General features: G+C 43.4%; 1 protein-coding gene across 1 annotated transcript in view; it reads right to left on the reverse strand.

The window, feature by feature from the left end:
* Positions 1–27,140, reverse strand: part of LOC126864543 (uncharacterized) — a 118,252-nt gene that overhangs the window by 30,960 nt on the left and 60,152 nt on the right. Inside the window, 56 exon segments of the mRNA XM_050616001.1 lie at positions 33–350; positions 427–732; positions 828–1,130; positions 1,213–1,548; positions 1,637–1,951; positions 2,071–2,391; positions 2,469–2,786; positions 2,867–3,172; positions 3,268–3,570; positions 3,653–3,985; positions 4,077–4,391; positions 4,522–4,842; positions 4,920–5,237; positions 5,324–5,629; positions 5,978–6,280; positions 6,363–6,698; positions 6,773–7,085; positions 7,234–7,538; positions 7,616–7,933; positions 8,020–8,325; positions 8,674–8,976; positions 9,059–9,391; positions 9,469–9,783; positions 9,914–10,234; positions 10,312–11,007; positions 11,099–11,401; positions 11,484–11,816; positions 11,893–12,207; positions 12,302–12,622; positions 12,765–13,082; positions 13,162–13,458; positions 13,541–13,839; positions 13,925–14,270; positions 14,359–14,673; positions 14,815–15,135; positions 15,241–15,558; positions 15,630–16,334; positions 16,407–16,739; positions 16,831–17,125; positions 17,255–17,595; positions 17,743–18,060; positions 18,147–18,452; positions 18,559–18,861; positions 18,941–19,276; positions 19,357–19,671; positions 19,805–20,125; positions 20,285–20,602; positions 20,682–20,987; positions 21,161–21,463; positions 21,544–21,882; positions 22,368–22,679; positions 23,330–23,653; positions 24,989–25,306; positions 25,747–26,052; positions 26,164–26,472; positions 26,792–27,109. Coding sequence (XP_050471958.1) covers positions 33–350; positions 427–732; positions 828–1,130; positions 1,213–1,548; positions 1,637–1,951; positions 2,071–2,391; positions 2,469–2,786; positions 2,867–3,172; positions 3,268–3,570; positions 3,653–3,985; positions 4,077–4,391; positions 4,522–4,842; positions 4,920–5,237; positions 5,324–5,629; positions 5,978–6,280; positions 6,363–6,698; positions 6,773–7,085; positions 7,234–7,538; positions 7,616–7,933; positions 8,020–8,325; positions 8,674–8,976; positions 9,059–9,391; positions 9,469–9,783; positions 9,914–10,234; positions 10,312–11,007; positions 11,099–11,401; positions 11,484–11,816; positions 11,893–12,207; positions 12,302–12,622; positions 12,765–13,082; positions 13,162–13,458; positions 13,541–13,839; positions 13,925–14,270; positions 14,359–14,673; positions 14,815–15,135; positions 15,241–15,558; positions 15,630–16,334; positions 16,407–16,739; positions 16,831–17,125; positions 17,255–17,595; positions 17,743–18,060; positions 18,147–18,452; positions 18,559–18,861; positions 18,941–19,276; positions 19,357–19,671; positions 19,805–20,125; positions 20,285–20,602; positions 20,682–20,987; positions 21,161–21,463; positions 21,544–21,882; positions 22,368–22,679; positions 23,330–23,653; positions 24,989–25,306; positions 25,747–26,052; positions 26,164–26,472; positions 26,792–27,109 — 18,480 coding nt within the window.

Genomic DNA, 27,140 nt, shown 5'->3' on the forward strand with positions numbered 1-27,140 from the left:
TCAAAGCAAGAAAAGGATTTCGTAAGCCTTACGTGGCGTAGGTGCACACTGAGAGAAGGGGTCGCCGGTATAGTCGTTCAAACAGGCACACATAGGTGTATGACTGACAACGCGACATTCCGCGTTGGCCCCACAAGATCCAGGACAAGGATCTCTGCATTTCTGATTGATACAAGCCAAATGAGTTGCACATTCGCTATTACTGCCACATTCGGGTCTGCAATTGGGCGGAGTGCCTATGAATTCAGATAAACAAGAGCAAGACGGAGCATCATTGACGACTCTACATTCTGCATTGGGTCCACACGGAGAGGGTTCGCATGGATTTTGCGGTACAGCGGGCACGGGAGCTAAAAGTGAATTACCATTATGTTAAAATTGTAGTTTAGTAGCTAGTTACTGGAATACTGAAGCAAAAAATCTCACGTCGTGGGACACATTGGACAAATGGGTCGCCTGTAAGCTCAGGTGGGCAGTCACATATGGGATTATGATTGACGACGTTGCAAGTGGCTCTAAACCCGCATGTTCCAGAGCATGGATTGACACATTTCTGGTTGCCACAAGCTTGTGTCAGAGGACAATCGGAACTGACTGTACACTCCGGTCTACATGTAGGTGGAGCCCCTAAGAATCCTGCTACGCAGGAGCAGACAGGTTGACCATTGATCTCTCGACAGACGCTGTTTGGTCCGCAAGGCGAAGGAGAGCATGGGTTACCCTTTACGGTATCTGTTATTATGATAATTTGGTAAATATTCTGAGCACTGCTATAGTACCATGCAGCAAAGGAAATTAGGGGAATGGAAGAATTTTCTAAGATGTACCTTGTGCGACAGTGCACAGAACGAACGCGTTTCCAACCATTCCACTTGGACAACTGCACATGGGCACATGATTGTATACTAGACACTCTGCATTTCGACCGCAAGTACCAGGACAAGGATCGACACATTTGTTTCGCAAACAAGCGCGGTTCTGGGCACAATCGGTATTCAGTACGCACTCTGGTCGGCATCCAAGATATGGATCACCCTGATAGTCTGTCAGACATGTACAGATTCCACTTTCGCAACGTGCATTGGGACCACAAGGTGATGATGCGCAAGGATCAACCACTGACGGTTCCGCTATTAGAAAAATTAACGTGTATCACATAAATTTCAAACTTTTTACAATTTCTACTTAATGTTACGTTTTTAACTTTCTTACTTGGTGCCACGGGTGCAGGGTAACAGTTGCTGAAGGGATCTCCAGTGTATCCATTGAAGCAGGAACATATAGGAACATGATTGAGCACCGTGCACTGAGCGTTGGAACCACAGGAGCCTGGACAAGGGTCCCTGCATTTTTCTCTCATGCAGGCTTGACTAGGTGAACAGTCAGAGTTTACTGTACATTCTGGACGACAGTTTGGTGGACTTCCAATGTAAGTTGATAGACATTGACAAGAAGGACCTCCGTTGACAACACGGCACTCCGAATTAGGACCACAAGGGGATGGCAAACACGGTTGTGAAGGTTCGACTGTGGATGGTGGTAAGGCTTCTAAAAGGGCAATTATAAAATTAGAAATTAGTCTACTGTTATATCAAAAAGAATATAAATTACTTTGAAATTTTCTGAAATTCCTTACGTGGGATGGGGAAACATCTAGTGAATGGATCTCCGGTATATGAGTCTCGGCAGGCACAAATTGGGCTATGGTTTCTGACAACGCAAGTGGCGAAAGTTCCACACGAAGCAGGGCATGGATTAACACATTTCTGCTTAACGCATGCAAGATCTTGAGGACATTCTGAATTTAAAGTACATTCGGGACGACACATGGGAGGTGTGCCAGTGAATTCAGCCAGGCAAGAGCAGACACCTTGCCCATTTACAATGCGACATTGACTGTTTGGACCGCAAGGTGAAGGGTTGCACGGATCCTTATTTTGCGTTTCATCCTCTACAAGAGATATTAATTCATCTATTACATCACGAAACAGACGAATAAATTTCTGCTTTGATCAACTTTATCTTATGATCATTATCTTGATGATTGGTGAAAATTAAAATATATCGTACCTATTGCGGGAATTATGGAACAGTATTGGAAGGGATTTCCACTGTAACCCGGAATGCATGTGCACGCAGGTCGGTGATTAATGACCTTGCACTCCGTGTTTGTGCCACAGGCACCAGGGCAGGGGTCTTGACATTTGGAACGTATACAGCTCAGTGTAGATGGACAATCACTGTCAACGACACACTCGGGACGACACCCATCGTAGGGGTTACCGATATAATCAGATAAACAGGAACAGGAACCTACTCCATTTCGCTCTTTGCATATAGCGTTAAAGCCACAAGGTGATGGACTACATGGCGAAAGATTCACGGGGACAGCTAAAATTTTGTTAAGAATTGACTTAGTGAACAGAAACTAATTGTTAAAAAGAAGAAAAGGTTTTCGCGAGCCTTACCTGGTATAGGAGAACATTGACTGAAGGGATCACCAGTATAGTCGTTCAAACAGGCACACATAGGGGTATGACTGACAACACGGCACTCCGCGTTTGCCCCGCAGGATCCAGGACAAGGATCTCTGCATTTCTGATTGATGCAAGCCAACTGATTTGGACATTCGCTATTACTGCCACATTCGGGTCTGCAATTGGGTGGGGTGCCTGTGAATTCCGATAAACAAGAGCAAGAGGGAGCATCATTGACGACTCGGCATTCTGCATTGGGTCCACACGGAGAGGGTTCGCATGGATTTTGTGGTACAATGGGCTCGGGTGCTAAAATTACACGTGTAAGTTACTATTATGTTTCTTAAAAATTTCCTGAATAAGTGACATATTGAAGGAACAAATCTTACGTCTCGGCGCACATTGAATGAATGGATCGCCTGTAAGTTCTGGTGGGCAGCTACATATAGGATTATGATTGACGACATTGCAGGTGGCCCTGAACCCGCATGTACCAGAGCATGGATTGACACATTTCTGATTGCTACAAGCCTGTGTCAAAGGACAATCAGAGCTGATTGTACACTCTGGTCTACATGTAGGTGGAGTTCCCAAGAATCCAGATACACAGGAGCAGACAGATTGTCCATTGATTTCTCGACAGACGCTGTTTGGCCCACAAGGCGAAGGAGAGCATGGCTTGCCCTTTACGGTATCTATTATCATGACAATTTGGTAAATGTTCTGGACACTTCCATAGTACCATGCAGCAAAGAAAATTAGGGCAATGGAAGAAGTTTCTAAGATGTACCTTGAGCGACAGTACACAGAACGAACGCATTTCCAACCATTCCACTTGGACAACTACACATGGGCACATGATTGTATACTAGACACTCTGCATTTCGACCGCAAGTACCAGGACAAGGATCGACACATTTGTTTCGCAAACAAGCGCGGTTCTGGGCACAATCGGTATTCAGTACGCACTCTGGTCGGCATCCAAGATATGGATCACCCTGATAGTCTGTCATACACGTACAGATTCCACTTTCGCAACGTGCATTGGGACCACAAGGTGATGATGCGCAAGGATCAACCACTGACGGTTCCGCTATTAGAAAAATTAACGTGTATTACATAAATTTCAAACTTTTTACAATTTCTACTGAATGTTACGTTTTTAACTTTCTTACTTGGTGCCACGGGTGCAGGGTAACAGTTGCTGAAGGGATCTCCAGTGTATCCATTGAAGCAGGAACATATAGGAACATGATTGAGCACCGTGCACTGAGCGTTGGAACCACAGGAGCCTGGACAAGGGTCCCTGCATTTTTCTCTCATGCAGGCTTGACTTGGTGAACAGTCAGAGTTTACTGTACATTCTGGACGACAGTTTGGTGGAGTTCCAATGTAAGATGATAAACATTGACAGGATGGACCGCCGTTAACTACGCGGCACTCCGAATTAGGACCACAAGGGGATGGCAAACACGGTTGTGAAGGTTCGACTGTGGATGGTGGTAAGGCTTCTAAAAGGGCAATTACAAAATTAGAAACCAGTCTAATTTTATATCAAAAAGTATATACATTAATTTCAAATTTTCCGAAATTCCTTACGTTGGATGAGGAAACATCTAGTGAATGGATCTCCAGTATATGAGTCTCGGCACGCACAAATTGGACTATGGTTCCTGACAACGCAAGTGGCGAAAGTTCCACACGAAGCAGGACATGGATTAACACATTTCTGGTTAACGCAGGCACGATCTTGTGGACATTCTGAATTTAAAGTACATTCAGGACGACACATGGGAGGTGTACCCGTGAATTCTGCCAGACAAGAGCAGACACCTTGTCCGTTTACTACGCGACACTGACTGTTGGGTCCGCAAGGCGAAGGACTGCAGGGATCCTTATACTTCATCTCATCCTCTGCAAGAGATTTTAATTCGTGTTTTACACCACGAAACAGGCCAATAAATTTCTGCTTTATACAGCTTTAGATAAGACGTAAAACTTGGTTCATTGTTTTCGTATTGCGAAAAATTAAAATATATCGTACCGATTGCGGTCATTACGGAGCAGTACTGGAAGGGATTTCCACTGTAACCAGGAATGCATGAGCACGCTGGCCGATGATTGATGACCTTGCATTCTGCATTAGTGCCACAGGTACCTGGACAGGGATCTTGACATTTGGAACGTATACAGCTCAGAGTAGATGGACAGTCAGTGTCAACGACACATTCGGGGCGGCATCCTTCATAAGGGTTGCCGACGTAATCAGCAGCACAGGAACATGATCCGACACCGTTTTGTTCTTTGCATATAGCATTGAAACCACACGGTGATGGACTACATGGGGAGAGATTGACGGGAACAACTACAATGTTTTTAAGAAGCAATTTAGAGAACAGAAACGGATTGTTCAAAGCAAGAAAAGGATTTCGTAAGCCTTACGTGGCGTAGGTGTACACTGAGAGAAGGGGTCGCCGGTATAGTCATTCAAACAGGCACACATAGGGGTATGACTGACAACACGACACTCCGCGTTTGCCCCGCAGGATCCAGGACAAGGATCTCTGCACTTCTGATTGATGCAAGCCAACTGACTGGGGCATTCGCTATTGCTGCCACACTCGGGTCTGCAATTGGGTGGGGCGCCTATGAATTCAGATAAACAAGTGCAAGACGGAGAATCATTGACGACTCTGCATTCTGCATTGGGTCCACACGGAGAGGGTTCGCATGGATTTTGCGGTACAGCGGGCTCGGGAGCTAAAAAGACATGTACGAATTACGATTATCAGTCTTACGCTTCTAAATTTTGTTAACCGTTCAAATCATGAAAGACTAAATCTTACGTCGTAGAACACACTGAACAAATGGATCGCCAGAGAGTTCAGGTGGACAGCTGCATATCGGATTATGATTGACAACATTGCAAATGGCTCTAAACCCACATGTACCGGGGCAAGGATTGACACATTTCTGATTGGTGCAAGCCTGTGTCGGTGGACAATCGGAACTGACTGTACATTCTGGTCTGCAAGTTGGGGGTGCTCCTAAGTATCCTGCTACGCAGGAGCAGACAGGTTGTCCATTGATTTCTCGACAGATACTGTTTGGTCCACATGGCGAAGGAGAGCATGGGTTACCCTTTTCGGTATCTGATATAATGAAAAATGGCAAAAATTCAGAGCAGCGCTACAGTAAGTATTCTGAATAGCAATACAGTCGATATGAATAATCCAGCTATCGGCTAGTATCGTTGCTTTATATATATATTTAACACGATTGTAATATTCTGAGTTGTAAACTTAATGAACGTGCACTTATTGACGTTCTGTTTACACGTGATATTTAGGTAATTGCGATCATTAATAATATTTGTAAGATATTAAGAAGTCAAACTAAATAATATACTATTGAGTGTCCTAACGTAAATGACAGTATTACGGACGGTTAATACCCAGCGATATGAATTAGAAATAGGGAACGAAGCTTCTAAATTGTACCTTGAGCGACAGTGCACAGTACGAATGCATTTCCAACCATTCCACTTGGGCAACTACACATGGGCACATGATTGTATACTAGACACTCTGCATTTCGACCACAAGTACCAGGGCAAGGATCGACGCATTTGTTTCTCAAACAAGCGCGATTTTGAGCACAATCGGTATTGAGTACACACTCTGGTCGGCATCCAACATATGGATCACCCTGATAGTCTGTCAAGCATGTACATATTCCACTTTCACAGCGTGCATTGGGGCCACAAGGTGATGATGAGCAAGGGTCAACAACCGACGGTTCAACTATTAGGAGAATAAATGTGTCTCATATGCGTGTCAAACCTTCCACAAATTCTACTAAATGTTACTTCTTCGGCTTTCTTACTTGGTGTCACCGGAATTGGATAACAATTGCTGAAAGGATCTCCGGTATATCCGTTGAAGCAGGAACATATAGGAACGTGATTGAGCACCGTGCACTGAGCGTTGGAACCACAAGAACCTGGACAAGGGTCCCTGCATTTTTCTCTCATGCAGGCCTGACTAGGGGAACAATCGGAGTTGACCGTACATTCTGGCCGACAGTTTGGTGGACTTCCAACGTAAGTTGACCGACACTGGCAAGATGGGCCACCATTGACCACACGACATTCAGAATTTGGACCACAAGGAGAGGGCAAACAAGGTTGCGAAACTTCAATTGCAGTAGGTGGTGTAGCTTCTAAAAGACGAAATATGATATTAACAATCTATCTGATTTACCGGAAATATAAATACGTGTTTGGTATATCTCACGTGGAACGGGGAAACATCTAGTGAACGGATCTCCGGTATATGAGTCTCTGCAGGCACAAATTGGGCTATGGTTCCTGACAACGCAAGTGGCAAAAGTTCCACATGAAGCAGGGCATGGATTAACACATTTCTGACTAACACAGGCACGATCTTGTGGGCATTCCGAATTTAAAGTACACTCGGGGCGGCACATGGGTGGCGTGCCAGTGAATTCTGGCAGACAGGAGCAGACTCCTTGTCCGTTTACTACGCGACACTGGCTGTTGGGTCCGCAAGGCGAAGGACTGCAGGGATCCTTATACTTCGTTTCGTCCTCTGCAAGAGATTTTGTTTTATATTTTAAATCACGGAAAGAACGAATAAATGTCTGCTTTGGTCAGCTTTAGATAAGACATAAATTTTAGCACATGGTCATTACATTCCAGAAAATCTGAATCTATCGTACCTATTGCGGGTATTACGGAGCAGTATTGGAAGGGATTTCCACTGTAACCAGGAACGCATGTGCACGCAGGCCTGTGATTGATAACCTTGCATTCTGCGTTAGTGCCACAGGTACCTGGACAGGGATCTTGACATTTGGAACGTATACAGCTCAGTGTAGACGGACAGTCAGTGTCAACGACACATTCGGGGCGGCATCCTTCATAAGGGTTGCCGACGTAATCAGCAGCACAGGAACATGATCCGACACCGTTTTGTTCTTTGCATATAGCATTGAAACCACACGGTGATGGACTACATGGGGAGAGATTGACGGGAACAACTACAATGTTTTTAAGAAGCAATTTAGAGAACAGAAACGGATTGTTCAAAGCAAGAAAAGGATTTCGTAAGCCTTACGTGGCGTAGGTGTACACTGAGAGAAGGGGTCGCCGGTATAGTCATTCAAACAGGCACACATAGGGGTATGACTGACAACACGACACTCCGCGTTTGCCCCGCAGGATCCAGGACAAGGATCTCTGCACTTCTGATTGATGCAAGCCAACTGACTGGGGCATTCGCTATTGCTGCCACACTCGGGTCTGCAATTGGGTGGGGCGCCTATGAATTCAGATAAACAAGTGCAAGACGGAGAATCATTGACGACTCTGCATTCTGCATTGGGTCCACACGGAGAGGGTTCGCATGGATTTTGCGGTACAGCGGGCTCGGGAGCTAAAAAGACATGTACGAATTACGATTATCAGTCTTACGCTTCTAAATTTTGTTAACCGTTCAAATCATGAAAGACTAAATCTTACGTCGTAGAACACACTGAACAAATGGATCGCCAGAGAGTTCAGGTGGACAGCTGCATATCGGATTATGATTGACAACATTGCAAATGGCTCTAAACCCACATGTACCGGGGCAAGGATTGACACATTTCTGATTGGTGCAAGCCTGTGTCGGTGGACAATCGGAACTGACTGTACATTCTGGTCTGCAAGTTGGGGGTGCTCCTAAGTATCCTGCTACGCAGGAGCAGACAGGTTGTCCATTGATTTCTCGACAGATACTGTTTGGTCCACATGGCGAAGGAGAGCATGGGTTACCCTTTTCGGTATCTGATATAATGAAAAATGGCAAAAATTCAGAGCAGCGCTACAGTAAGTATTCTGAATAGCAATACAGTCGATATGAATAATCCAGCTATCGGCTAGTATCGTTGCTTTATATATATATTTAACACGATTGTAATATTCTGAGTTGTAAACTTAATGAACGTGCACTTATTGACGTTCTGTTTACACGTGATATTTAGGTAATTGCGATCATTAATAATATTTGTAAGATATTAAGAAGTCAAACTAAATAATATACAATTGAGTGTCCTAACGTAAATGACAGTATTACGGACGGTTAATACCCAGCGATATGAATTAGAAATAGGGAACGAAGCTTCTAAATTGTACCTTGAGCGACAGTGCACAGTACGAATGCATTTCCAACCATTCCACTTGGGCAACTACACATGGGCACATGATTGTATACTAGACACTCTGCATTTCGACCACAAGTACCAGGGCAAGGATCGACGCATTTGTTTCTCAAACAAGCGCGATTTTGAGCACAATCGGTATTGAGTACACACTCTGGTCGGCATCCAACATATGGATCACCCTGATAGTCTGTCAAGCATGTACATATTCCACTTTCACAGCGTGCATTGGGGCCACAAGGTGATGATGAGCAAGGGTCAACAACCGACGGTTCAACTATTAGGAGAATAAATGTGTCTCATATGCGTGTCAAACCTTCCACAAATTCTACTAAATGTTACTTCTTCGGCTTTCTTACTTGGTGTCACCGGAATTGGATAACAATTGCTGAAAGGATCTCCGGTATATCCGTTGAAGCAGGAACATATAGGAACGTGATTGAGCACCGTGCACTGAGCGTTGGAACCACAAGAACCTGGACAAGGGTCCCTGCATTTTTCTCTCATGCAGGCCTGACTAGGGGAACAATCGGAGTTGACCGTACATTCTGGCCGACAGTTTGGTGGACTTCCAACGTAAGTTGACCGACACTGGCAAGATGGGCCACCATTGACCACACGACATTCAGAATTTGGACCACAAGGAGAGGGCAAACAAGGTTGCGAAACTTCAATTGCAGTAGGTGGTGTAGCTTCTAAAAGACGAAATATGATATTAACAATCTATCTGATTTACCGGAAATATAAATACGTGTTTGGTATATCTCACGTGGAACGGGGAAACATCTAGTGAACGGATCTCCGGTATATGAGTCTCTGCAGGCACAAATTGGGCTATGGTTCCTGACAACGCAAGTGGCAAAAGTTCCACATGAAGCAGGGCATGGATTAACACATTTCTGACTAACACAGGCACGATCTTGTGGGCATTCCGAATTTAAAGTACACTCGGGGCGGCACATGGGTGGCGTGCCAGTGAATTCTGGCAGACAGGAGCAGACTCCTTGTCCGTTTACTACGCGACACTGGCTGTTGGGTCCGCAAGGCGAAGGACTGCAGGGATCCTTATACTTCGTTTCGTCCTCTGCAAGAGATTTTGTTTTATATTTTAAATCACGGAAAGAACGAATAAATGTCTGCTTTGGTCAGCTTTAGATAAGACATAAATTTTAGCACATGGTCATTACATTCCAGAAAATCTGAATCTATCGTACCTATTGCGGGTATTACGGAGCAGTATTGGAAGGGATTTCCACTGTAACCAGGAACGCATGTGCACGCAGGCCTGTGATTGATAACCTTGCATTCTGCGTTAGTGCCACAGGTACCTGGACAGGGATCTTGACATTTGGAACGTATACAGCTCAGTGTAGACGGACAGTCAGTGTCAACGACACATTCGGGGCGGCATCCTTCATAAGGGTTGCCGACGTAATCAGCAGCACAGGAACATGATCCGACACCGTTTTGTTCTTTGCATATAGCATTGAAACCACACGGTGATGGACTACATGGGGAGAGATTGACGGGAACAACTACAATGTTTTGAAGAAGCAATTTAGAGATCAGAAGCGGATTGTTCAAAGCAAGAAAAGGATTTCGTAAGCCTTACGTGGCGTAGGTGTACACTGAGTGAAGGGGTCGCCGGTATAGTCGTTCAAACAGGCACACATAGGGGTATGACTGACAACACGACACTCCGCGTTTGCCCCGCAGGATCCAGGACAAGGATCTCTGCACTTCTGATTGATGCAAGCCAACTGACTGGGGCATTCGCTATTGCTGCCACACTCGGGTCTGCAATTGGGTGGGCTGCCTATGAATTCAGATAAACAAGTGCAAGACGGAGAATCATTGACGACTCTGCATTCTGCATTGGGTCCACACGGAGAGGGTTCGCATGGATTTTGCGCTACTGGGGGCTCGGGTGCTAAAAGAGAATTAGCATTATGATTTTTTAAATTTTCATTAGTAACTGGGATACAGAAGCAAGAAATCTTACGTCGTGGGACACATTGGACAAATGGATCGCCTGTAAGTTCAGGCGGGCAGCCACATATGGGATTATGATTGACGACGTTGCAGATGGCTCCGAACCCACATGTGCCAGAGCATGGATTGACACATTTCTGGTTGCTACAAGCTTGTGTCAGGGGACAATCGGAGCTGACTGTACACTCTGGTCTACAGGTAGGTGGTGTTCCCAAAAATCCAGATACGCAGGAGCAGACAGGTTGACCATTGATTTCGCGACAGATACTGTTTGGTCCGCAAGGCGAAGGAGAGCATGGGTTGCCCTTTATGGTATCTGGTATTATGGTAATATAGTAAATATTCTGAGCAATACTTAGTACTAGCCTGCGGAGAAAATTAGGGAAAGAGAAGTTTCTGGAATGTACCTTGAGCGACAGTGCACAGTACAAACGCATTTCCAACCATTCCACTCGGGCAACTGCACATGGGTATATGATTGTATACGAGACATTCCGCGTTTCGACCGCAAGTACCAGGGCAAGGATCGACACATTTGTTTCTCAAACAAGCCCGATTCTGGGCACAATCTGTATTCAGTACGCACTCTGGTCGGCACCCAACATATGGATCACCCTGATAGTCTGTCAAGCATGTACAAATACCACTTTCGCAACGTGCATTGGGACCACAAGGTGATGATGCGCAAGGATCAACCACAGACGGTTCCGCTATTAGGAGAATAAACGTGTCTCATATGCGTGTCAAACCTTTCACAAATTCTACTGAGTATTACGTATTCGGTTTTCTTACTTGGTATCACCGGAATTGGATAACAATTGCTGAAAGGATCTCCGGTGTATCCGTTGAAGCAGGAACATATGGGAACGTGATTGAGCACCGTGCACTGAGCGTTGGAACCACAAGAACCTGGACAAGGGTCCCTGCATTTTTCTCTCATGCAGGCCTGACTAGGGGAACAATCGGAGTTGACCGTACATTCTGGCCGACAGTTTGGTGGACTTCCAACGTAAGTTGACCGACACTGGCAAGATGGGCCACCATTGATCACACGACATTCTGAATTTGGACCACAAGGAGAGGGCAAACAAGGTTGCGAAACTTGAATTGCTGTAGGTGGTGTAGCTTCTAAAAGAGCAGACATGTTATAACAATCTGTCTAATTTTTGGGCGGTTAAAATACGAGCTTCAAATTTCTCACGTGGAATAGGGAAACATCTGGTGAATGGATCGCCAGTATACGAATCTCTGCAGGCACAAATCGGGCTATGGTTTCTGACCACGCAAGTGGCGAATGTTCCACATGAAGCAGGGCATGGATTAACACATTTCTGGTTAACGCATGCACGTTCTTCAGGGCACTCGGAATTTAGAGTACACTCGGGGCGACACATAGGAGGAGCACCCGTGAATTCTGGTAGACAAGAGCAGACACCTTGCCCATTTACGACGCGACATTGACTGTTGGGTCCGCAAGGTGAAGGGTTGCACGGATCTTTGTATTTCGTGTCATCTTCTACAAAATTTTCATTTTTCAAGTGCTAGTTATTCACCATATTTGTAACCATAACTATGTTTGTTAAATATGACGATTCGAATTTCTTTCATACCTATCTCCCGTATGAGAGTACAGAATTGGAAGGGATTCCCACTGTAACCTTGAATGCATGTACATGCAGGGCGGTGATTTATGACCTTACACTCTGCATTTGTACCACAAGTCCCTGGACAAGGATCTTGACATTTGGATCGTATACAGCTCAATGTGGATGCACAATCGGTATCAATGACACATTCGGGTCGACACCCTTCATAAGGATTACCAATGTAATCAGACAAGCAGGAACAAGATCCAACACCGTTTTGCTCTTTGCATATCGCATTGAAACCGCATGGTGATGGGGTGCACGGAGAAAGACTGACGGGGACAGCTAGAACGGTTTTGAGAAATCAGAAAATTTGAGACTATAATTAGACAGAATAGAATTACTTATTATGTCCATAAAGGGACGAATATTCCAATAGCAATAATTTGAACATTCGAAAACTGGGAAAAGAATTCTTCATCCTTACGTGGTCTTGGTGTACACTGCGTGAAGGGGTCACCAGTATAATCCTCAGGACAAACACACATCGGAGTATGACTGACAACACGACACTCCGCGTTCGCCCCGCAGGATCCAGGACAAGGATCTCTGCATTTCTGATTGATGCAAGCAAACTGACTAGGACATTCGCTATTACTGACACATTCCGGTCGACAATTCGGAGGTGCGCCTATGAATTCTGGAGAACAAGAACATGAGGGAGCATCGTTGACAACTCTACATTGAGAATTTGGTCCGCATGGAGAAGGTTCGCATGGGTTTTGTGGCACTACGGGTTCGGGTGCTAAAAATATATGTATGTATTATTAATATATTTGATAATAATTTTGCTCAGAGATCATATACGAAGAAATAGATCTTACGTGGTGGAACACATTGAACAAACGGATCACCAGCGAGGTCTGCTGGACAACTGCATATAGGATTATGATTGACAACATTGCAAACAGCTCTGAATCCACATGAACCCGGGCATGGATTTACACACTTCTGATTGGTACAAGCTTGTGTCAATGGACAATCAGTACTGACTGTGCACTCTGGTCTACAAGTTGGTGGTGCTCCTAAGAATCCTGCTACGCAGGAGCAGACAGGCTGACCATTGATCTCTCGACAAACGCTGTTTGGTCCACACGGCGAAGGCGAACATGGATTTCTTTCTATGGTATCTATCATCATGGCAATATGATAGACGATCAGATGAGAATCAGAAGCGAACTAATATAGCAAAGAATATTTTACGAACTGTACCTTGGAAGACAGTGCACTGAACGAAAGCATTTCCAATCATACCAGCGGGACAGCTACACATAGGCACGTGATTGTATACTAAACATTCTGCATTTAAACCACATGTACCAGGACAAGGATCGATGCATTTATTCCTTGAACAAGCCCGATTCTGAGGACAGTCTGTGTTCAGTACACATTCTGGTCGACAACCCATATAAGGGTCCCCTTGATATTCTGCCAAACATGTACATATTCCATTGTCGCAACGTGCATTGGGCCCACAAGGTGATGATGCACAGGGATCAACAATAGTTGGTTCAGCTATCAAAGGAATAAACATGTTCCTCATTTTTTAGAACCCCTTCGCAAATTATAATTCGTCATATTTTTGTATCTTTCTTACTTGGTATGACGGGAGAGAGATTGCAGTTACTGAAAGGATCTCCAGTGTATCCTTCGAAACAGGTGCATATAGGAACGTGATTGAGCACCGTGCACTGGGCATTGGAACCACATGAACCTGGACAAGGATCTCTGCACCTTTGTCTCATGCAAGTCTGGCTTGCGGAACAATCAGAGTTTACTGTACATTCTGGACGACAGTTTGGTGGACTTCCAATGTAAGTTGGTAGACATTGACAGGATGGACCTCCGTTAACTACACGGCACTCCGAATTAGGACCACAAGGGGATGGCAAACACGGTTGTGAAGGTTCGACTGTGGATGGTGGTAAGGCTTCTAAAAGGGCAATTACAAAATTAGAAATCAGTCTAATTTTATATCGAAAGGTATATACATTAATTTGAAATTTTCCGAAATTCCTTACGTGGGATGGGGAAACATCTAGTGAACGGATCTCCAGTATACGAGTCTCGGCAGGCACAAATTGGACTATGGTTCCTGACAACGCAAGTGGCAAAAGTTCCACATGAAGCAGGACATGGATTAACACATTTCTGGTTAACACACGCACGATCTTGTGAACATTCTGAATTTAAAGTACACTCGGGACGACACATGGGAGGTGTGCCAGTGAATTCAGCCAGGCAAGAGCAAACACCTTGATCATTAATTATTCGACATTGACTATTTGGTCCGCAAGGTGAAGGGTTGCATGGATCCTTGTACGTTGGTTTATCTTCTAGAAAATGGGGATTTCGAATTATAAGAAATATTTCTTGTAATCTTTCGAAGTACAAGCTTCGTACTTCGAACTTCAAGCTTTTCATACGTCAGAGTTTATGTCAAATGTATACCAGGACGAGTGGGTAAATACTCATACCTATTTCCCGGATTACTGTACAGTATTGGAAGGGATTTCCACTGTAACCTTGGAGACAAGTGCATGCAGGACGATGATTGATGACTTGGCACTCTGCGTTCGTACCACAGGTGCCGGGACAAGGATCCTGACATTTAGAGCGTATGCAGCTCAATGTGGATGAACAGTCAGTGTCAACGACACATTCTGGGCGACATCCTTGATAGGGATTGCCAATATAATCATTTAAACAGGAACAGGACCCTACACCACTTTGTTCTCTGCATATCGCGTTGAAACCACACGGTGATGGGGTGCATGGAGAAATATCGACGGGGATAGCTAAAACGTTTTAACGTTATCATTTAATATTTTCGAGGATTAAAAATTTTTGATAACTGTAATTTAGAAAAAAAGTATTAGGGAAAGAATACTCTTGGCCCTTACGTGGTCTTGGTGTACACTGTGTGAAGGGGTCACCAGTATAATCCTCAGGACAAACACACATTGGAGTATGACTGACAACACGACACTCCGCGTTCGCCCCGCAGGATCCAGGACAAGGATCTCTGCATTTCTGATTGATGCAAGCAAACTGACTAGGACATTCGCTATTACTGACACATTCCGGTCGACAATTCGGAGGTGCGCCTATGAATTCTGGAGAACAAGAACATGAGGGAGCATCGTTGACAACTCTACATTGAGAATTTGGTCCGCATGGAGAAGGTTCGCATGGGTTTTGTGGCACAATGGGCTCAGGTGCTAAAAACATATATATGAATAAGCTTTATGTTTTGAAACAAGATCTACAAAAGATCCAATTTTAAAGGAACACTGCTTACGGCGTGGGGTACATTGAACAAATGGATCGCCAGTGAGATCTGGTGGGCAGCTGCATATAGGATTATGATTGACAACGTTACAAGTAGCTCTGAATCCACATGAGCCAGGACAAGGATTAACACATTTTTGATTACTACAAGCTTCTGATAGAGAACAATCAGAACTAAGTATACATTCTGGTCTACAAGTTGGAGGAGCACCTAGGAATCCTGCTACGCACGAACAAACGGGCTGTCCATTGATCTCTCGGCAAATACTGTTTGGTCCACATGGTGAAGGTGAACAAGGGTTTATTTTTATGGTATCTATCGTTAAAATATAATGGGAGACAGTCAGAGGCGTGTGAGTTGAGAATTAAATTATCATCGCAAATGAAATTTCTTAATTTGTACCTTGGAGAACAGTGCACTGAACAAATGCGTTTCCAACCATTCCGTTGGGACAGTTGCACATGGGCACGTGACTGTACACCAGACATTCTGCATTTATGCCACAAGTACCAGGACAAGGATCAACACACTTGTTTCTCAAACAAGCACGATTCTGAGGGCAATCTGTGTTCAACACACATTCTGGTCGACAACCAATGTAAGGATCTCCCTGATACTCTGGTAAACATGTACAGATTCCACTGTCGCAACGTGCATTGGGACCACAAGGTGATGATGCACAAGGGTCAATAATCGTGGGTTCAGCTATAAAGGCAATAAAAATATTTCGCATTTTTTACAGATTAATCATAATTACTAGCTTTTAATTTTTCTTACTTGGTTTAACAGGAGCAAGATTGCAACTGTTGAAAGGATCTCCTGTGTACCCACTTAGACACGAACATACAGGGACGTGATTCGATACTGTACACTGTGCGTTAGAGCCACAAGACCCTGGACAAGGATCTCTGCATTTTTGTCTTATACAGGCTTGACTGGGAGAACAGTCAGAGCTAACTGTACACTCTGGACGACAGTTTGGTGGACTTCCAATGTAAGTTGGTAGACATTGACAAGATGGACCTCCGTTAACTACACGACACTCTGAATTTGGACCACAAGGAGATGGCAAGCAAGGTTGTGAAGGTTCGACTGTGGCTGGTGGTAAGGCTTCTAAAAGGGCAATTACGAAATCAGAAATCTGTCTAATTTTATATCAAAGAGTATATAAATTAATTTGGAATTTTCCGAAATGTCTTACGTGGGATGGGGAAACATCTAGTGAATGGATCTCCAGTGTATGCTTCTCTGCAAGCACAAATTGGACTGTGATTTTTTACCACGCATGTAGCAAATGTGCCACAAGATGCGGGACACGGGTCCACACATTTCTGGTTAACGCATGCACGTTCTTCAGGGCACTCGGAATTTAGAGTACACTCGGGGCGACACATAGGAGGAGCACCCGTGAATTCTGGTAGACAGGAGCAGACTCCTTGACTGTTTACTACGCGACACTGACTGTTTGGTCCACAGGGAGAAGGATTGCACGGATCCTTATATTTCATTTCGTCTTCTACAAGAGATTTTAATTCAGATTTTACGTTGCGAAAATTATTTCGCCTGATCTTCAAAAATAAAAATTCATGAGTGCAAAAAATTTACTATAATGATCCTAATCAAACATTTGAGAGATTTTTCGTACCTATTTCACGTATCAAGTTACAGTATTGGAATGGATTTCCAGTGTAGTCTCGGAAGCACGTGCACGCAGGGCGATGGTTGATGACCTTGCATTCTGCGTTCGTGCCACAGGTACCTGGGCAGGGATCTTGGCATTTAGAGCGTATACAACTTAATGCTGATGGACAGTCCGTGTCAACGACACACTCAGGGCGGCACCCTTCGTAAGGATTGCCGATGTAATCGGCTGCACAGGAACATGAACCGACACCGTTCTGTTCTTTACATATCGCATTGAAACCACACGGCGATGGACTACATGGGGAGAGATTGACGGGAACAGCTAGAAATTTTTTAAATAGTCAGAGCAATCGAAGGGCAACAGATATAATAAGCGATTATGAAAGTCAAAGGTTCTGCCTTCTCGAAAATACTTCTTTGACTATTAGTAAAAGTTTAAAAGGAAGAAAATATAGATTTTTATTCTTACGTGGTTTGAGTGTACACTGAGTGAAAGGATCACCGGTATAGCGATCAGGGCAAATACACATAGGTGTATGACTAACAACACGACACTCGGCGTTAGCCCCACAAGATCCAGGACAAGGATCCCTGCATTTTTTATTCATACAGGCAAACTGACTAGGACATTCGCTATTGCTAACACATTCGGGCCTGCAATTAGGTGGGGCTCCTATGAATTCCGACAAACAGGAGCAAGAGGGTGCACTATTGATGACTCTGCATTCTGCATTGGGTCCACACGGAGATGGTTCACATGGGTTTTGTGGCACTACGGGCTCGGGTGCTAAAAAGACACGTACAAATTACGATCATCTGTCTTACGTTTCTAAATTCTGTTCAGCTTTCAAATCTTGAAGAACTAAATCTTACGTCGTGGAACACACTGAACAAATGGATCGCCAGAGAGTTCAGGTGGACAGCTGCATATCGGATTATGATTGACAACATTGCAAATGGCTCTAAACCCACATGTACCGGGGCAAGGATTGACACATTTCTGATTGGTGCAAGCCTGTGTCGGTGGACAATCGGAACTGACTGTACATTCTGGTCTGCAAGTTGGTGGTGCTCCTAAGTATCCTGCTACGCAGGAGCAAACAGGCTGACCATTGATCTCTCGACAAACACTGTTTGGTCCACACGGTGAAGGCGAACATGGGTTTCCTTTGACGGTATCTATTATCATCACAATACGATACAGTTTTTTGAAATGGTTTTCAAATGCGTTACAAAATGAAGCGATACGAATCGAATGTTGGAAAGAAAATTCATTGATCTATACCTTGAAGAATTGTGCACTGAACGAATGCGTTTCCAACCATTCCATTAGGACAACTGCACATGGGCACGTGATTGTATACTAAACATTCTGCATTGACACCACATGTACCAGGACAAGGATCAACGCACTTGTTTCTTAAACAAGCTCTATTCTGAGGACAGTCCGTATTCAGTACACATTCTGGACGACAACCTACGTATGGATCACCCTGATATTCTGATAGACATGTACAAATTCCATTGTCACAACGTGCATTGGGACCACAAGGCGATGGTGTACAAGGGTCAGTAACAGTGGGTTCAGCTGCGAAAGGAACAAACCTGTTATATTCTAGGAACCTTTCAATAATCTCAGATTGGGCTTTTTATTTCAACTTCCTTACTTGGCTTAACGGGAGCAGGATGACAGTTACTGAAAGGATCTCCCGTGTATCCTTCGAAGCAGGAACATATAGGAACGTGATTGAGTACAGTGCACTGAGCATTAGATCCACAAGAACCTGGGCAAGGGTCTCCGCATTTTGCTCTCATGCAAGCTTGACTAGGAGAACAATCAGAATTCACTGTACACTCTGGACGACAGTTTGGAGGACTTCCAATATAAGATGGTCGACATTGACAAGATGGCCCACCATTAACCACACGACATTCTGAATTTGGACCGCAAGGAGAAGGCAAACATGGTTGTGTAACTTCGAGTGCTGTAGGAGGCGTAGCTTCTAAAGGTGCAATTGCGAAATGTGAATCGTACTCAACTTTTCTAATATTAAGTTACTCGAAATGTTTCGATATATCTTACGTGGAATAGGGAAGCATCTGGTGAAGGGATCCCCCGTGTATGATTGCCTACATGCACAGATTGGACTGTGATTCCTGACCACGCATGTAGCGAATGTACCACAAGAAGCTGGACACGGGTCCACGCATTTCTGGTTAATACATGCACGATCTTGAGGACACTCTGAGTTTAGAACGCACTCAGGTCGGCACATTGGAGGTACGCCTGTATATTCTGGCAGACAGGAACAACCCCCTTGATCATTTACTACTCGACATTGACTGTTTGGTCCGCAAGGTGAAGGATTGCATGGGTCCTTGTACGTCGGTTTATCTTCTACAAGATTACGATTTAAATTTATAGAAAATATTGTAATCTTATAATCTTTCGAAAGACAAGAATTGCAATCTTTTCATTCGTAAGAGTTTATGCCAAATGCATACTAGAACGAATAGCTAAATACTCATACCTAATTCACGCATCAAGGTGCAGTATTGGAATGGATTTCCACTGTAACCTTGAATACACGTGCACGCAGGACGATGATTGATAACCTTGCACTCTGTGTTCGTTCCACAAGTGCCTGGACAAGGATCTTGACATTTAGAACGTATACAGCTCAAGGTAGATGGACAGTCCGTATCAACGACACATTCAGGACGACAACCTTCGTAAGGGTTGCCAATGTAATCGAGCGAACAGGAACACGAACCTATACCGTTTTGTTCTTTGCATATCGCGTTGAAGCCACATGGCGAAGGAGTGCATGGAGAAATATTCACAGGGACAGCTAAAAAGTTTTACAATAGTCAGAAAATATGGAAAATTAATGCAATAAAATATTTCCTGCATAGATAATCAAAGTAAAAGGTTCCGACTGCTAATTCCTTTGACCACAAGTAATGGCTATAATAACAGAATGGCAATGAACAAAAATGTTGATCCTTACGTGGTCTAGGTGTACATTGAGTGAAGGGATCACCGGTATAGTCGCTCGGACACACACACATAGGTGTGTGACTGACAACGCGACATTCAGCGTTAGCACCACAGGATCCCGGACAAGGGTCTCTACATTTCTGATTCATACACGCCATGTGACCAGAACATTCGCTGTTACTGATACATTCGGGTCTACAATTGGGAGGTGTGCCTATGAATTCCGGCGAACAAGAGCAAGAGGGAGCGTCATTGACCACTCTGCATTCTGCATTGGGTCCGCATGGAGAAGGTTCGCATGGGTTTTGTGGCACTACGGGCTCGGGTGCTAAAAGTACATATGTGGATTATTATTATTAGTTTTATAAACTTCGCCAATGATGGTACATCGAGGAAACAAATCTTACGTCGTAGAACACACTGAACAAATGGATCGCCAGTGAGTTCTGATGGACAACTGCATATAGGATTATGATTGACAACGTTACAAGTAGCTCTGAATCCACATGAACCGGGACAGGGATTGACACATTTCTGGTTGGTACAAGCTTCTGATAAAGGACAATCTGAACTAACTGTACATTCTGGTCTACAGGTAGGTGGTGCACCCAGGAATCCTGCTACGCAGGAACACACTGGCTGTTCATTGATCTCTCTACACACGCTATTTGGTCCACAGGGTGACGGCGAACAAGGATTCCTCTTTACAGTATCTGTCATTGTTACAGTATCGTAGATATTTAAGTTTCCGTCATAACGAATATTTTCTCACATTAGTATCGAAAAATAATATTGGTAATTAATTCAAATGTAACCAAATGTGTTATACCATCTATAATATAGCGATATGAATTAAGGGTAAAAAGATAAGTTCCTGGAGTTGTACCTTGAAGGGCAGTGCACTGAACAAATGCATTTCCGACCATTCCACTAGGACAGCTGCACATGGGCACATGATTGAATATCAGACACTGCGCATTTCGGCCACATGTGCCGGGGCAAGGATCAACACACTTGTTCCTGATGCATGCTCGATTCTGAGGACAATCCGTATTCAGTACGCACTCTGGTCGACAACCAACGTAAGGATCTCCCTGATACTCTGGTAAACATGTGCAAATTCCATCGTCGCAACGTGCATTAGGTCCACATGGTGAGGATGCACAAGGGTCAACAATAGTTGGTTCAGCTGTTAAAGGAACGAACGTGTCTCGTATTTTTTACACACCATACAAATTTCAATTCTTACTTTTTCTTGAATTTCCTTACTTGGTTTAATGGGTGCGGGATAGCAATTGCTGAAAGGATCGCCGGTGTATCCTTCAGGGCAGGTGCACACAGGCACGTGATTGTAAACCGTGCACAGGGACGTGACACCACAGGATCCTTGGCAAGGATCTCTGCACTTCTCATTGGTACACGCAAGATTCATGGGGCAATCTGAATTCACGCGACATTCCGGTCGACAGGTCGGTGGGGATCCGATATATCTTGGCAGACAGGAACAAGAGGCTGTACCACCGATGTTCCTGCATTCTGCGTACATGCCACAAGGTGATGGCACGCACGGATCTTTGGGAGCGAGGTCAGTGTCTTTCTGGGGTGATTCTAAAATTTGTTGTTTACATTATACGTGGTTAATTTTAATAGAAGTCGTTTGTATTCAATTTGTTAGGATGAATCGAAAGTTTTAGAATTTTTGAATACTGGATATTTGGTGAAGTAAATTACGCATTGTCGAAGGTTTTAAAATGTTTTAGATTCTGGATGTTTGACGAAGTAGGTTATGCATAATATGAAATTCAAGCTGACGAACGTGTTACGATGAAACTATCCTAAATTCATTAATTATAAATTGCACATCTATGAGATTAGAAAACATAATGAGACCATAAATAATGAGAATATAATGCGTAACCATTGTACAATAGAAGCTGTGAATCTTTGAAATCTAGTATATTAAAGCAACTCGTATACTTTCGTTAGAGTCTGATAAAGTAGAAATTGTTATTAGCTGATCCTGACTTTTAAATGGAGGGTTAAAAAATCTCGATGATCTATGATGGAGAAAATATCAAGAGAAATATTCTTACGTGGAGTAGGGAAGCATTTCGTAAACGGATCACCAGTATATCCAATATTACAGATGCATATGGGGCTGTGGTTGATCACCTTACACTGCGTATTGATACCACACGAGTTCATGCACGGGGACGCGCATTTTTGATTAATGCACGCAAGTTCCCTCGAACATTCACTGTTTACCACGCATTCGGGTCGACAAGTTGGTGGGCTTCCAATGAAATTTGCCAGGCAGGTACACACAGCATGGTCGTTGACGTTTCGACATTGACTATTCGGTCCGCATGGAGACGGACTACAGGGGTCTGACTCTATGGGGTTTGCTGTGTAAGGGAAAATTGCATTAAACAGCCTACATATGCCACAGTTGCAAATATATCAAGCTTTGTGCTCGTTAAACTACTTGTGCGACGAATCTAATGAAACGTAACGATGATCTTCTATTCGAAGTCGAGAAAAAATGAGGAGATCTCACGGAAATTAAATTGACTATCTGATTGGAAAGTTAGTTTTCTGTGTCCTCTGTGTCTGTCCTTTTCCGTGTCTGTGTATGTCCTCTGCCATGGTATCCTCTTAAGTATGATTTAGGTTAATTAAGGTACTTCAGTTCGAGTAATTTGAAACAATATATGATCGGTCTGAGTGATTTATTTACTTAACTTGGAATATTCTTTCACGTGTGACTAATTAGAACTTCGCTTAAAACACGAAATACGTGCACGTACTTCAAGGCTATACATTAAGATAATATATTCCAAGTTAAGTAAATCGCTTTTTCACTCTCATAAAATTGTTTCAAGTTACTTGAACGAACTAACAGCTTGATTAATCTAAACAACACTTTGATTCCTCGTTACTATTCTACTCGCAGCTATATGAATATGAAGGCCTCGATTCTACGTTCTACGTCTCTATCTTTGTTTAATGATCAAGCGTCTTTGGTTGCAAAACGTGACACAAAATGGAATCTTACGAGCAGCGGAGATGGGGGAACAATAGGTGAACGGATTGCCAGTGTATCCAGGGTTACATGAACACGCAGGTACGTGATTGATCGTTTCGCAACGGGCTTGCAATCCACAGGTTCCTGGACAGGGATCTCGGCACTTGAGGCCCATGCAGGCCATCGTCTTGGAGCAATCGGGGTTTTGGGTACATTCAGGTCTGCATCCTTCGTAGGGGTCACCAATGTAGTCTGGCAGACAGGAACAGGAACCGACGCCATTGTTCTCGCGACAGATCGCGTTGGTACCACAGGGGGAAGGCTCGCATGGTTTCCTAATATCTAAGGGTGTATCTGATCGAAAAGAGAAACACTTTCACTTATGTTTAAATTCATCATGCGGTGTTTGGTGGAAGCTCGTGCAGTGGTATGAATATTCGTTGAATTTCCATTAGGTTTTAATAAATTTGCGAATGAATGATCGGGGATAAGCAGAAGCTTTCTTAAATAACAAGCATTCAAATGCTTGCGTTTGTCTGATCCTTCAAGGGTAGGATTCAATCTCCTATTACTGGCTCTCGCTCTAGCATCGAGTGTTAGGGTGATTTGGGGTCATGAGGCGTGTCTTCAAACGTCTACTATCTTCTAAACGCTTCTAAGCATTCCGGGTTTATTAGGGTTTTTAATCTTCTTAATAATCTAGAGTTAGGGAATTAATTCTTATAAGTACTTTTTAATAAGCGTGTTTTCGAGGTCGGTTTCAATCTTTAATCGGGAAGGGTAAGCTCGTATCACTTTTTAAGGGTTAATGCCTTTGTATCCAGAGCAACGAGGGTAGTTCGTACGGAGTAGTACATAGGGGACCAAACGTTCCAAGACTTTTCCAACTCAGGACGTTTCAACCTTAGGGCTGTTTCAAAGCATTATGCTTGGATTGGGAATGGTCAGTACGTGCAATATCCTACATATTCGAGGGGATGAATTGGTTATCGGGTATCATTCAGGGGACAGTATAATTAGAGCCTATGTTCCATAGGCCCCGCCACCATTCAATCTCTTAACATGGTTATATATTTCATTTATGATTATTTTCTCAATTATATGTACGTGTGGGGGTTTTCGAAGCCGTGCTCAACTTCGTTGGGTACGTTAATCGCAGGTGTGATTATGCAATTGGCGATTATTCTCACTCTAAGTGCATGTTGATGATAATTCATGGCCCCGCCACCATAGTGACGTTTTGTCACCGAGTTTGTTAGGGCCTGTTCTTTCTCAACGACGAAAATATGATTATTTGTTAGCAAACGAAATGGTCGTTATTATTAGGCTGCGGATATTTACGCAAATTCATATCTTTACGAATTTAATTAATAATGGTAGATAGACAATTATTTTAACTACTAAACGTTATGACGAGATATTACATTATATTTTTTATATTATATTTATATTATATTATACTTCGCATATTGTACGTTTTTTTATATATTACATTCCACAAATATTTTTGTATATTACACGCACTTTTGCATCTTCAAATGTTTCATAAATTTGCAGAAATCCGCAGTCTAACTCTGGAAGATGTAAATCAGCACTTACCTGCACTTCGTCCGCATGCAAACGACGAAATTTGCAAATAGGAGAGAAAGAAGGAAGGAAATATGAAAAATTGTTCTTTGATAGACTCACCCTTCGGGATCGCCTCGCAAACGCTGAACGGATTTCCGCTGTAACCATCGACACAAGCACACACCGCGTGATGATTCACCACCGTACACTGAGCGTTCAAACCGCACAGACCGACGCACGGATCGCGACACTTTTGTTGCATACACGCTAAATGCGGCGGACACTCGGGATTAATCGTACACTGAGGTCTACAATTTGGTGGAACACCGATGTAATTTTCGATACACGAACACGCTGAACTATCACCTCGCACTTGACACTCCGCGTTCGGACCACACGGAGATGGTTGACACGGGTTCGTTGGTACTGGTGGTTGTCCTGAAATTCGAAGAAATAATATATTTGAATATTACGAAAGAAATAGATGTAAATATAATTCTGTCGATTATCTGATTTCGATGTTACTTAGCGATTAAAAGGCTGTATTCGATATAACAGGCGTAAAAAGAGAGACAATGTATTCGATGCAAATATATAAGTTTAGTATCTAAAATACGACAATTAATATTTTAGAAATCAATATTTTTCAAGAGATTTGAAGTCAATATCTTTGACATAATGCAATTGTGTCTCGAAAAATCTATTTACTAACTGATTTATCATTTTTTTCTTTATATCGAAGGAACATACATTCGATAAAATGAACGATTTTTAGAAGAAAAATCGGTGTATGATTCAATACATCAGCAATTCCATTGCTTTTCAAACCAGACTATGTAGATGGATAAATGTCTAAATATAGAAACAAGAAAGCTTACTGGGCATGATGTAACATCTAGTGAAAGGATCGCCAGTGTGTCCCTCGGAGCAGCTGCATATTGGATTGTGATTGACTACTTGACACTTGGTATTCTGTCCGCAAGTTCCTGGACAGGGATCTTGACACTTGTTAGCGAGACACGCCTGAGTTAACGGACACTCGGCACTCACTACACACTCTGGTCTGCACGCAGGAGGACTACCGATAAAGTCAGTCTGACAAGAGCAGACTGCATGATCGTTCACCACCTTGCAAATGCTGTTCGGCCCACAGGGAGACGGTGTGCATGGTTGTTTTCTTGGTTCTGAGAAATCGATCAAAATTTCTTTAATATAGTCCTCGTGTACTTCTGCGGATTGCTTATACAAATTCGTATGTATACTAAAACTAAAACTCATATGTATATTATACACACCTTCAGATATCTGTGGTCGACACAGTGTGAACGGATCTCCAGTGGTACCAGGGAAACAGCTGCACATAGGAATGTGATTGACCACGTCGCATTTCGCATTGGTTCCACACGTGCCAATACAAGGATCCACGCAAAATTGATTGACACACGCCTTTACTCGAGAGCAGTCCGAATTCATAGTGCATTCTGGACGACAGTACGAGTATGGATCACCGAAATAGTTTGGAAGGCACGTGCAGATTCCCTCTCTGCAATCTGCGTTTGGTCCACAGGGGGATGGATTGCACAGATCTTCTGGCTTCGGTTGTTCTATAAAATAAATAATAATACAAACGTGAATTCAACTGTCTAATGAATAGATAAAGACAAAACATGGGCAATAAAGATCACAGACGAAAATCATAATAAGCAATTTTAAAATTCAATAATCGATTCAGTATCATGAAATTAGTAATTTCGTTTAATTTGTTTTAATTTGTCGGATCACGCATGTACGATTGTTACAAAGTTTTATAGACGTACGATCTATTTTTAGAAAATTCACATTCGTCGATCTAACGAGCTGTTTGAAATAAAAAAAAAATAAGCAAAAATAGACTTGTGTTTTCCCTTCGAATTTAATAAATACCTATTATCTGCGAGCATAGCGTGAAAGGATCGCCGGTATATCCTGGTTGGCACAAGCAGACAGGAATGTGATTCTGCACCCTACAATCTGCATTTTGTCCACACGATCCAATGCAAGGATCTCTGCATTTTTCCGAGATGCAGGCTTGATTAGAAGGACAATCTGTGTTAACGACGCACTCTGGTCGACAATTTGGTGGCAGTCCTATGTAGTTCTTGAGACATGAACAAGCAGCTTGATCGCCAATTGCTCTACATTCTGCGTAGAGGCCGCACGGACTTGGGCTGCAAGGATCACCCACTGGTGGCGTTGGTGTGACTGGAAAAAATATAATTTTAAAATAATGTCA

This window comes from Bombus huntii, chromosome 4 (genome assembly GCF_024542735.1).
Source record: "Bombus huntii isolate Logan2020A chromosome 4, iyBomHunt1.1, whole genome shotgun sequence".
Taxonomy (NCBI): domain Eukaryota; kingdom Metazoa; phylum Arthropoda; class Insecta; order Hymenoptera; family Apidae; genus Bombus; species Bombus huntii.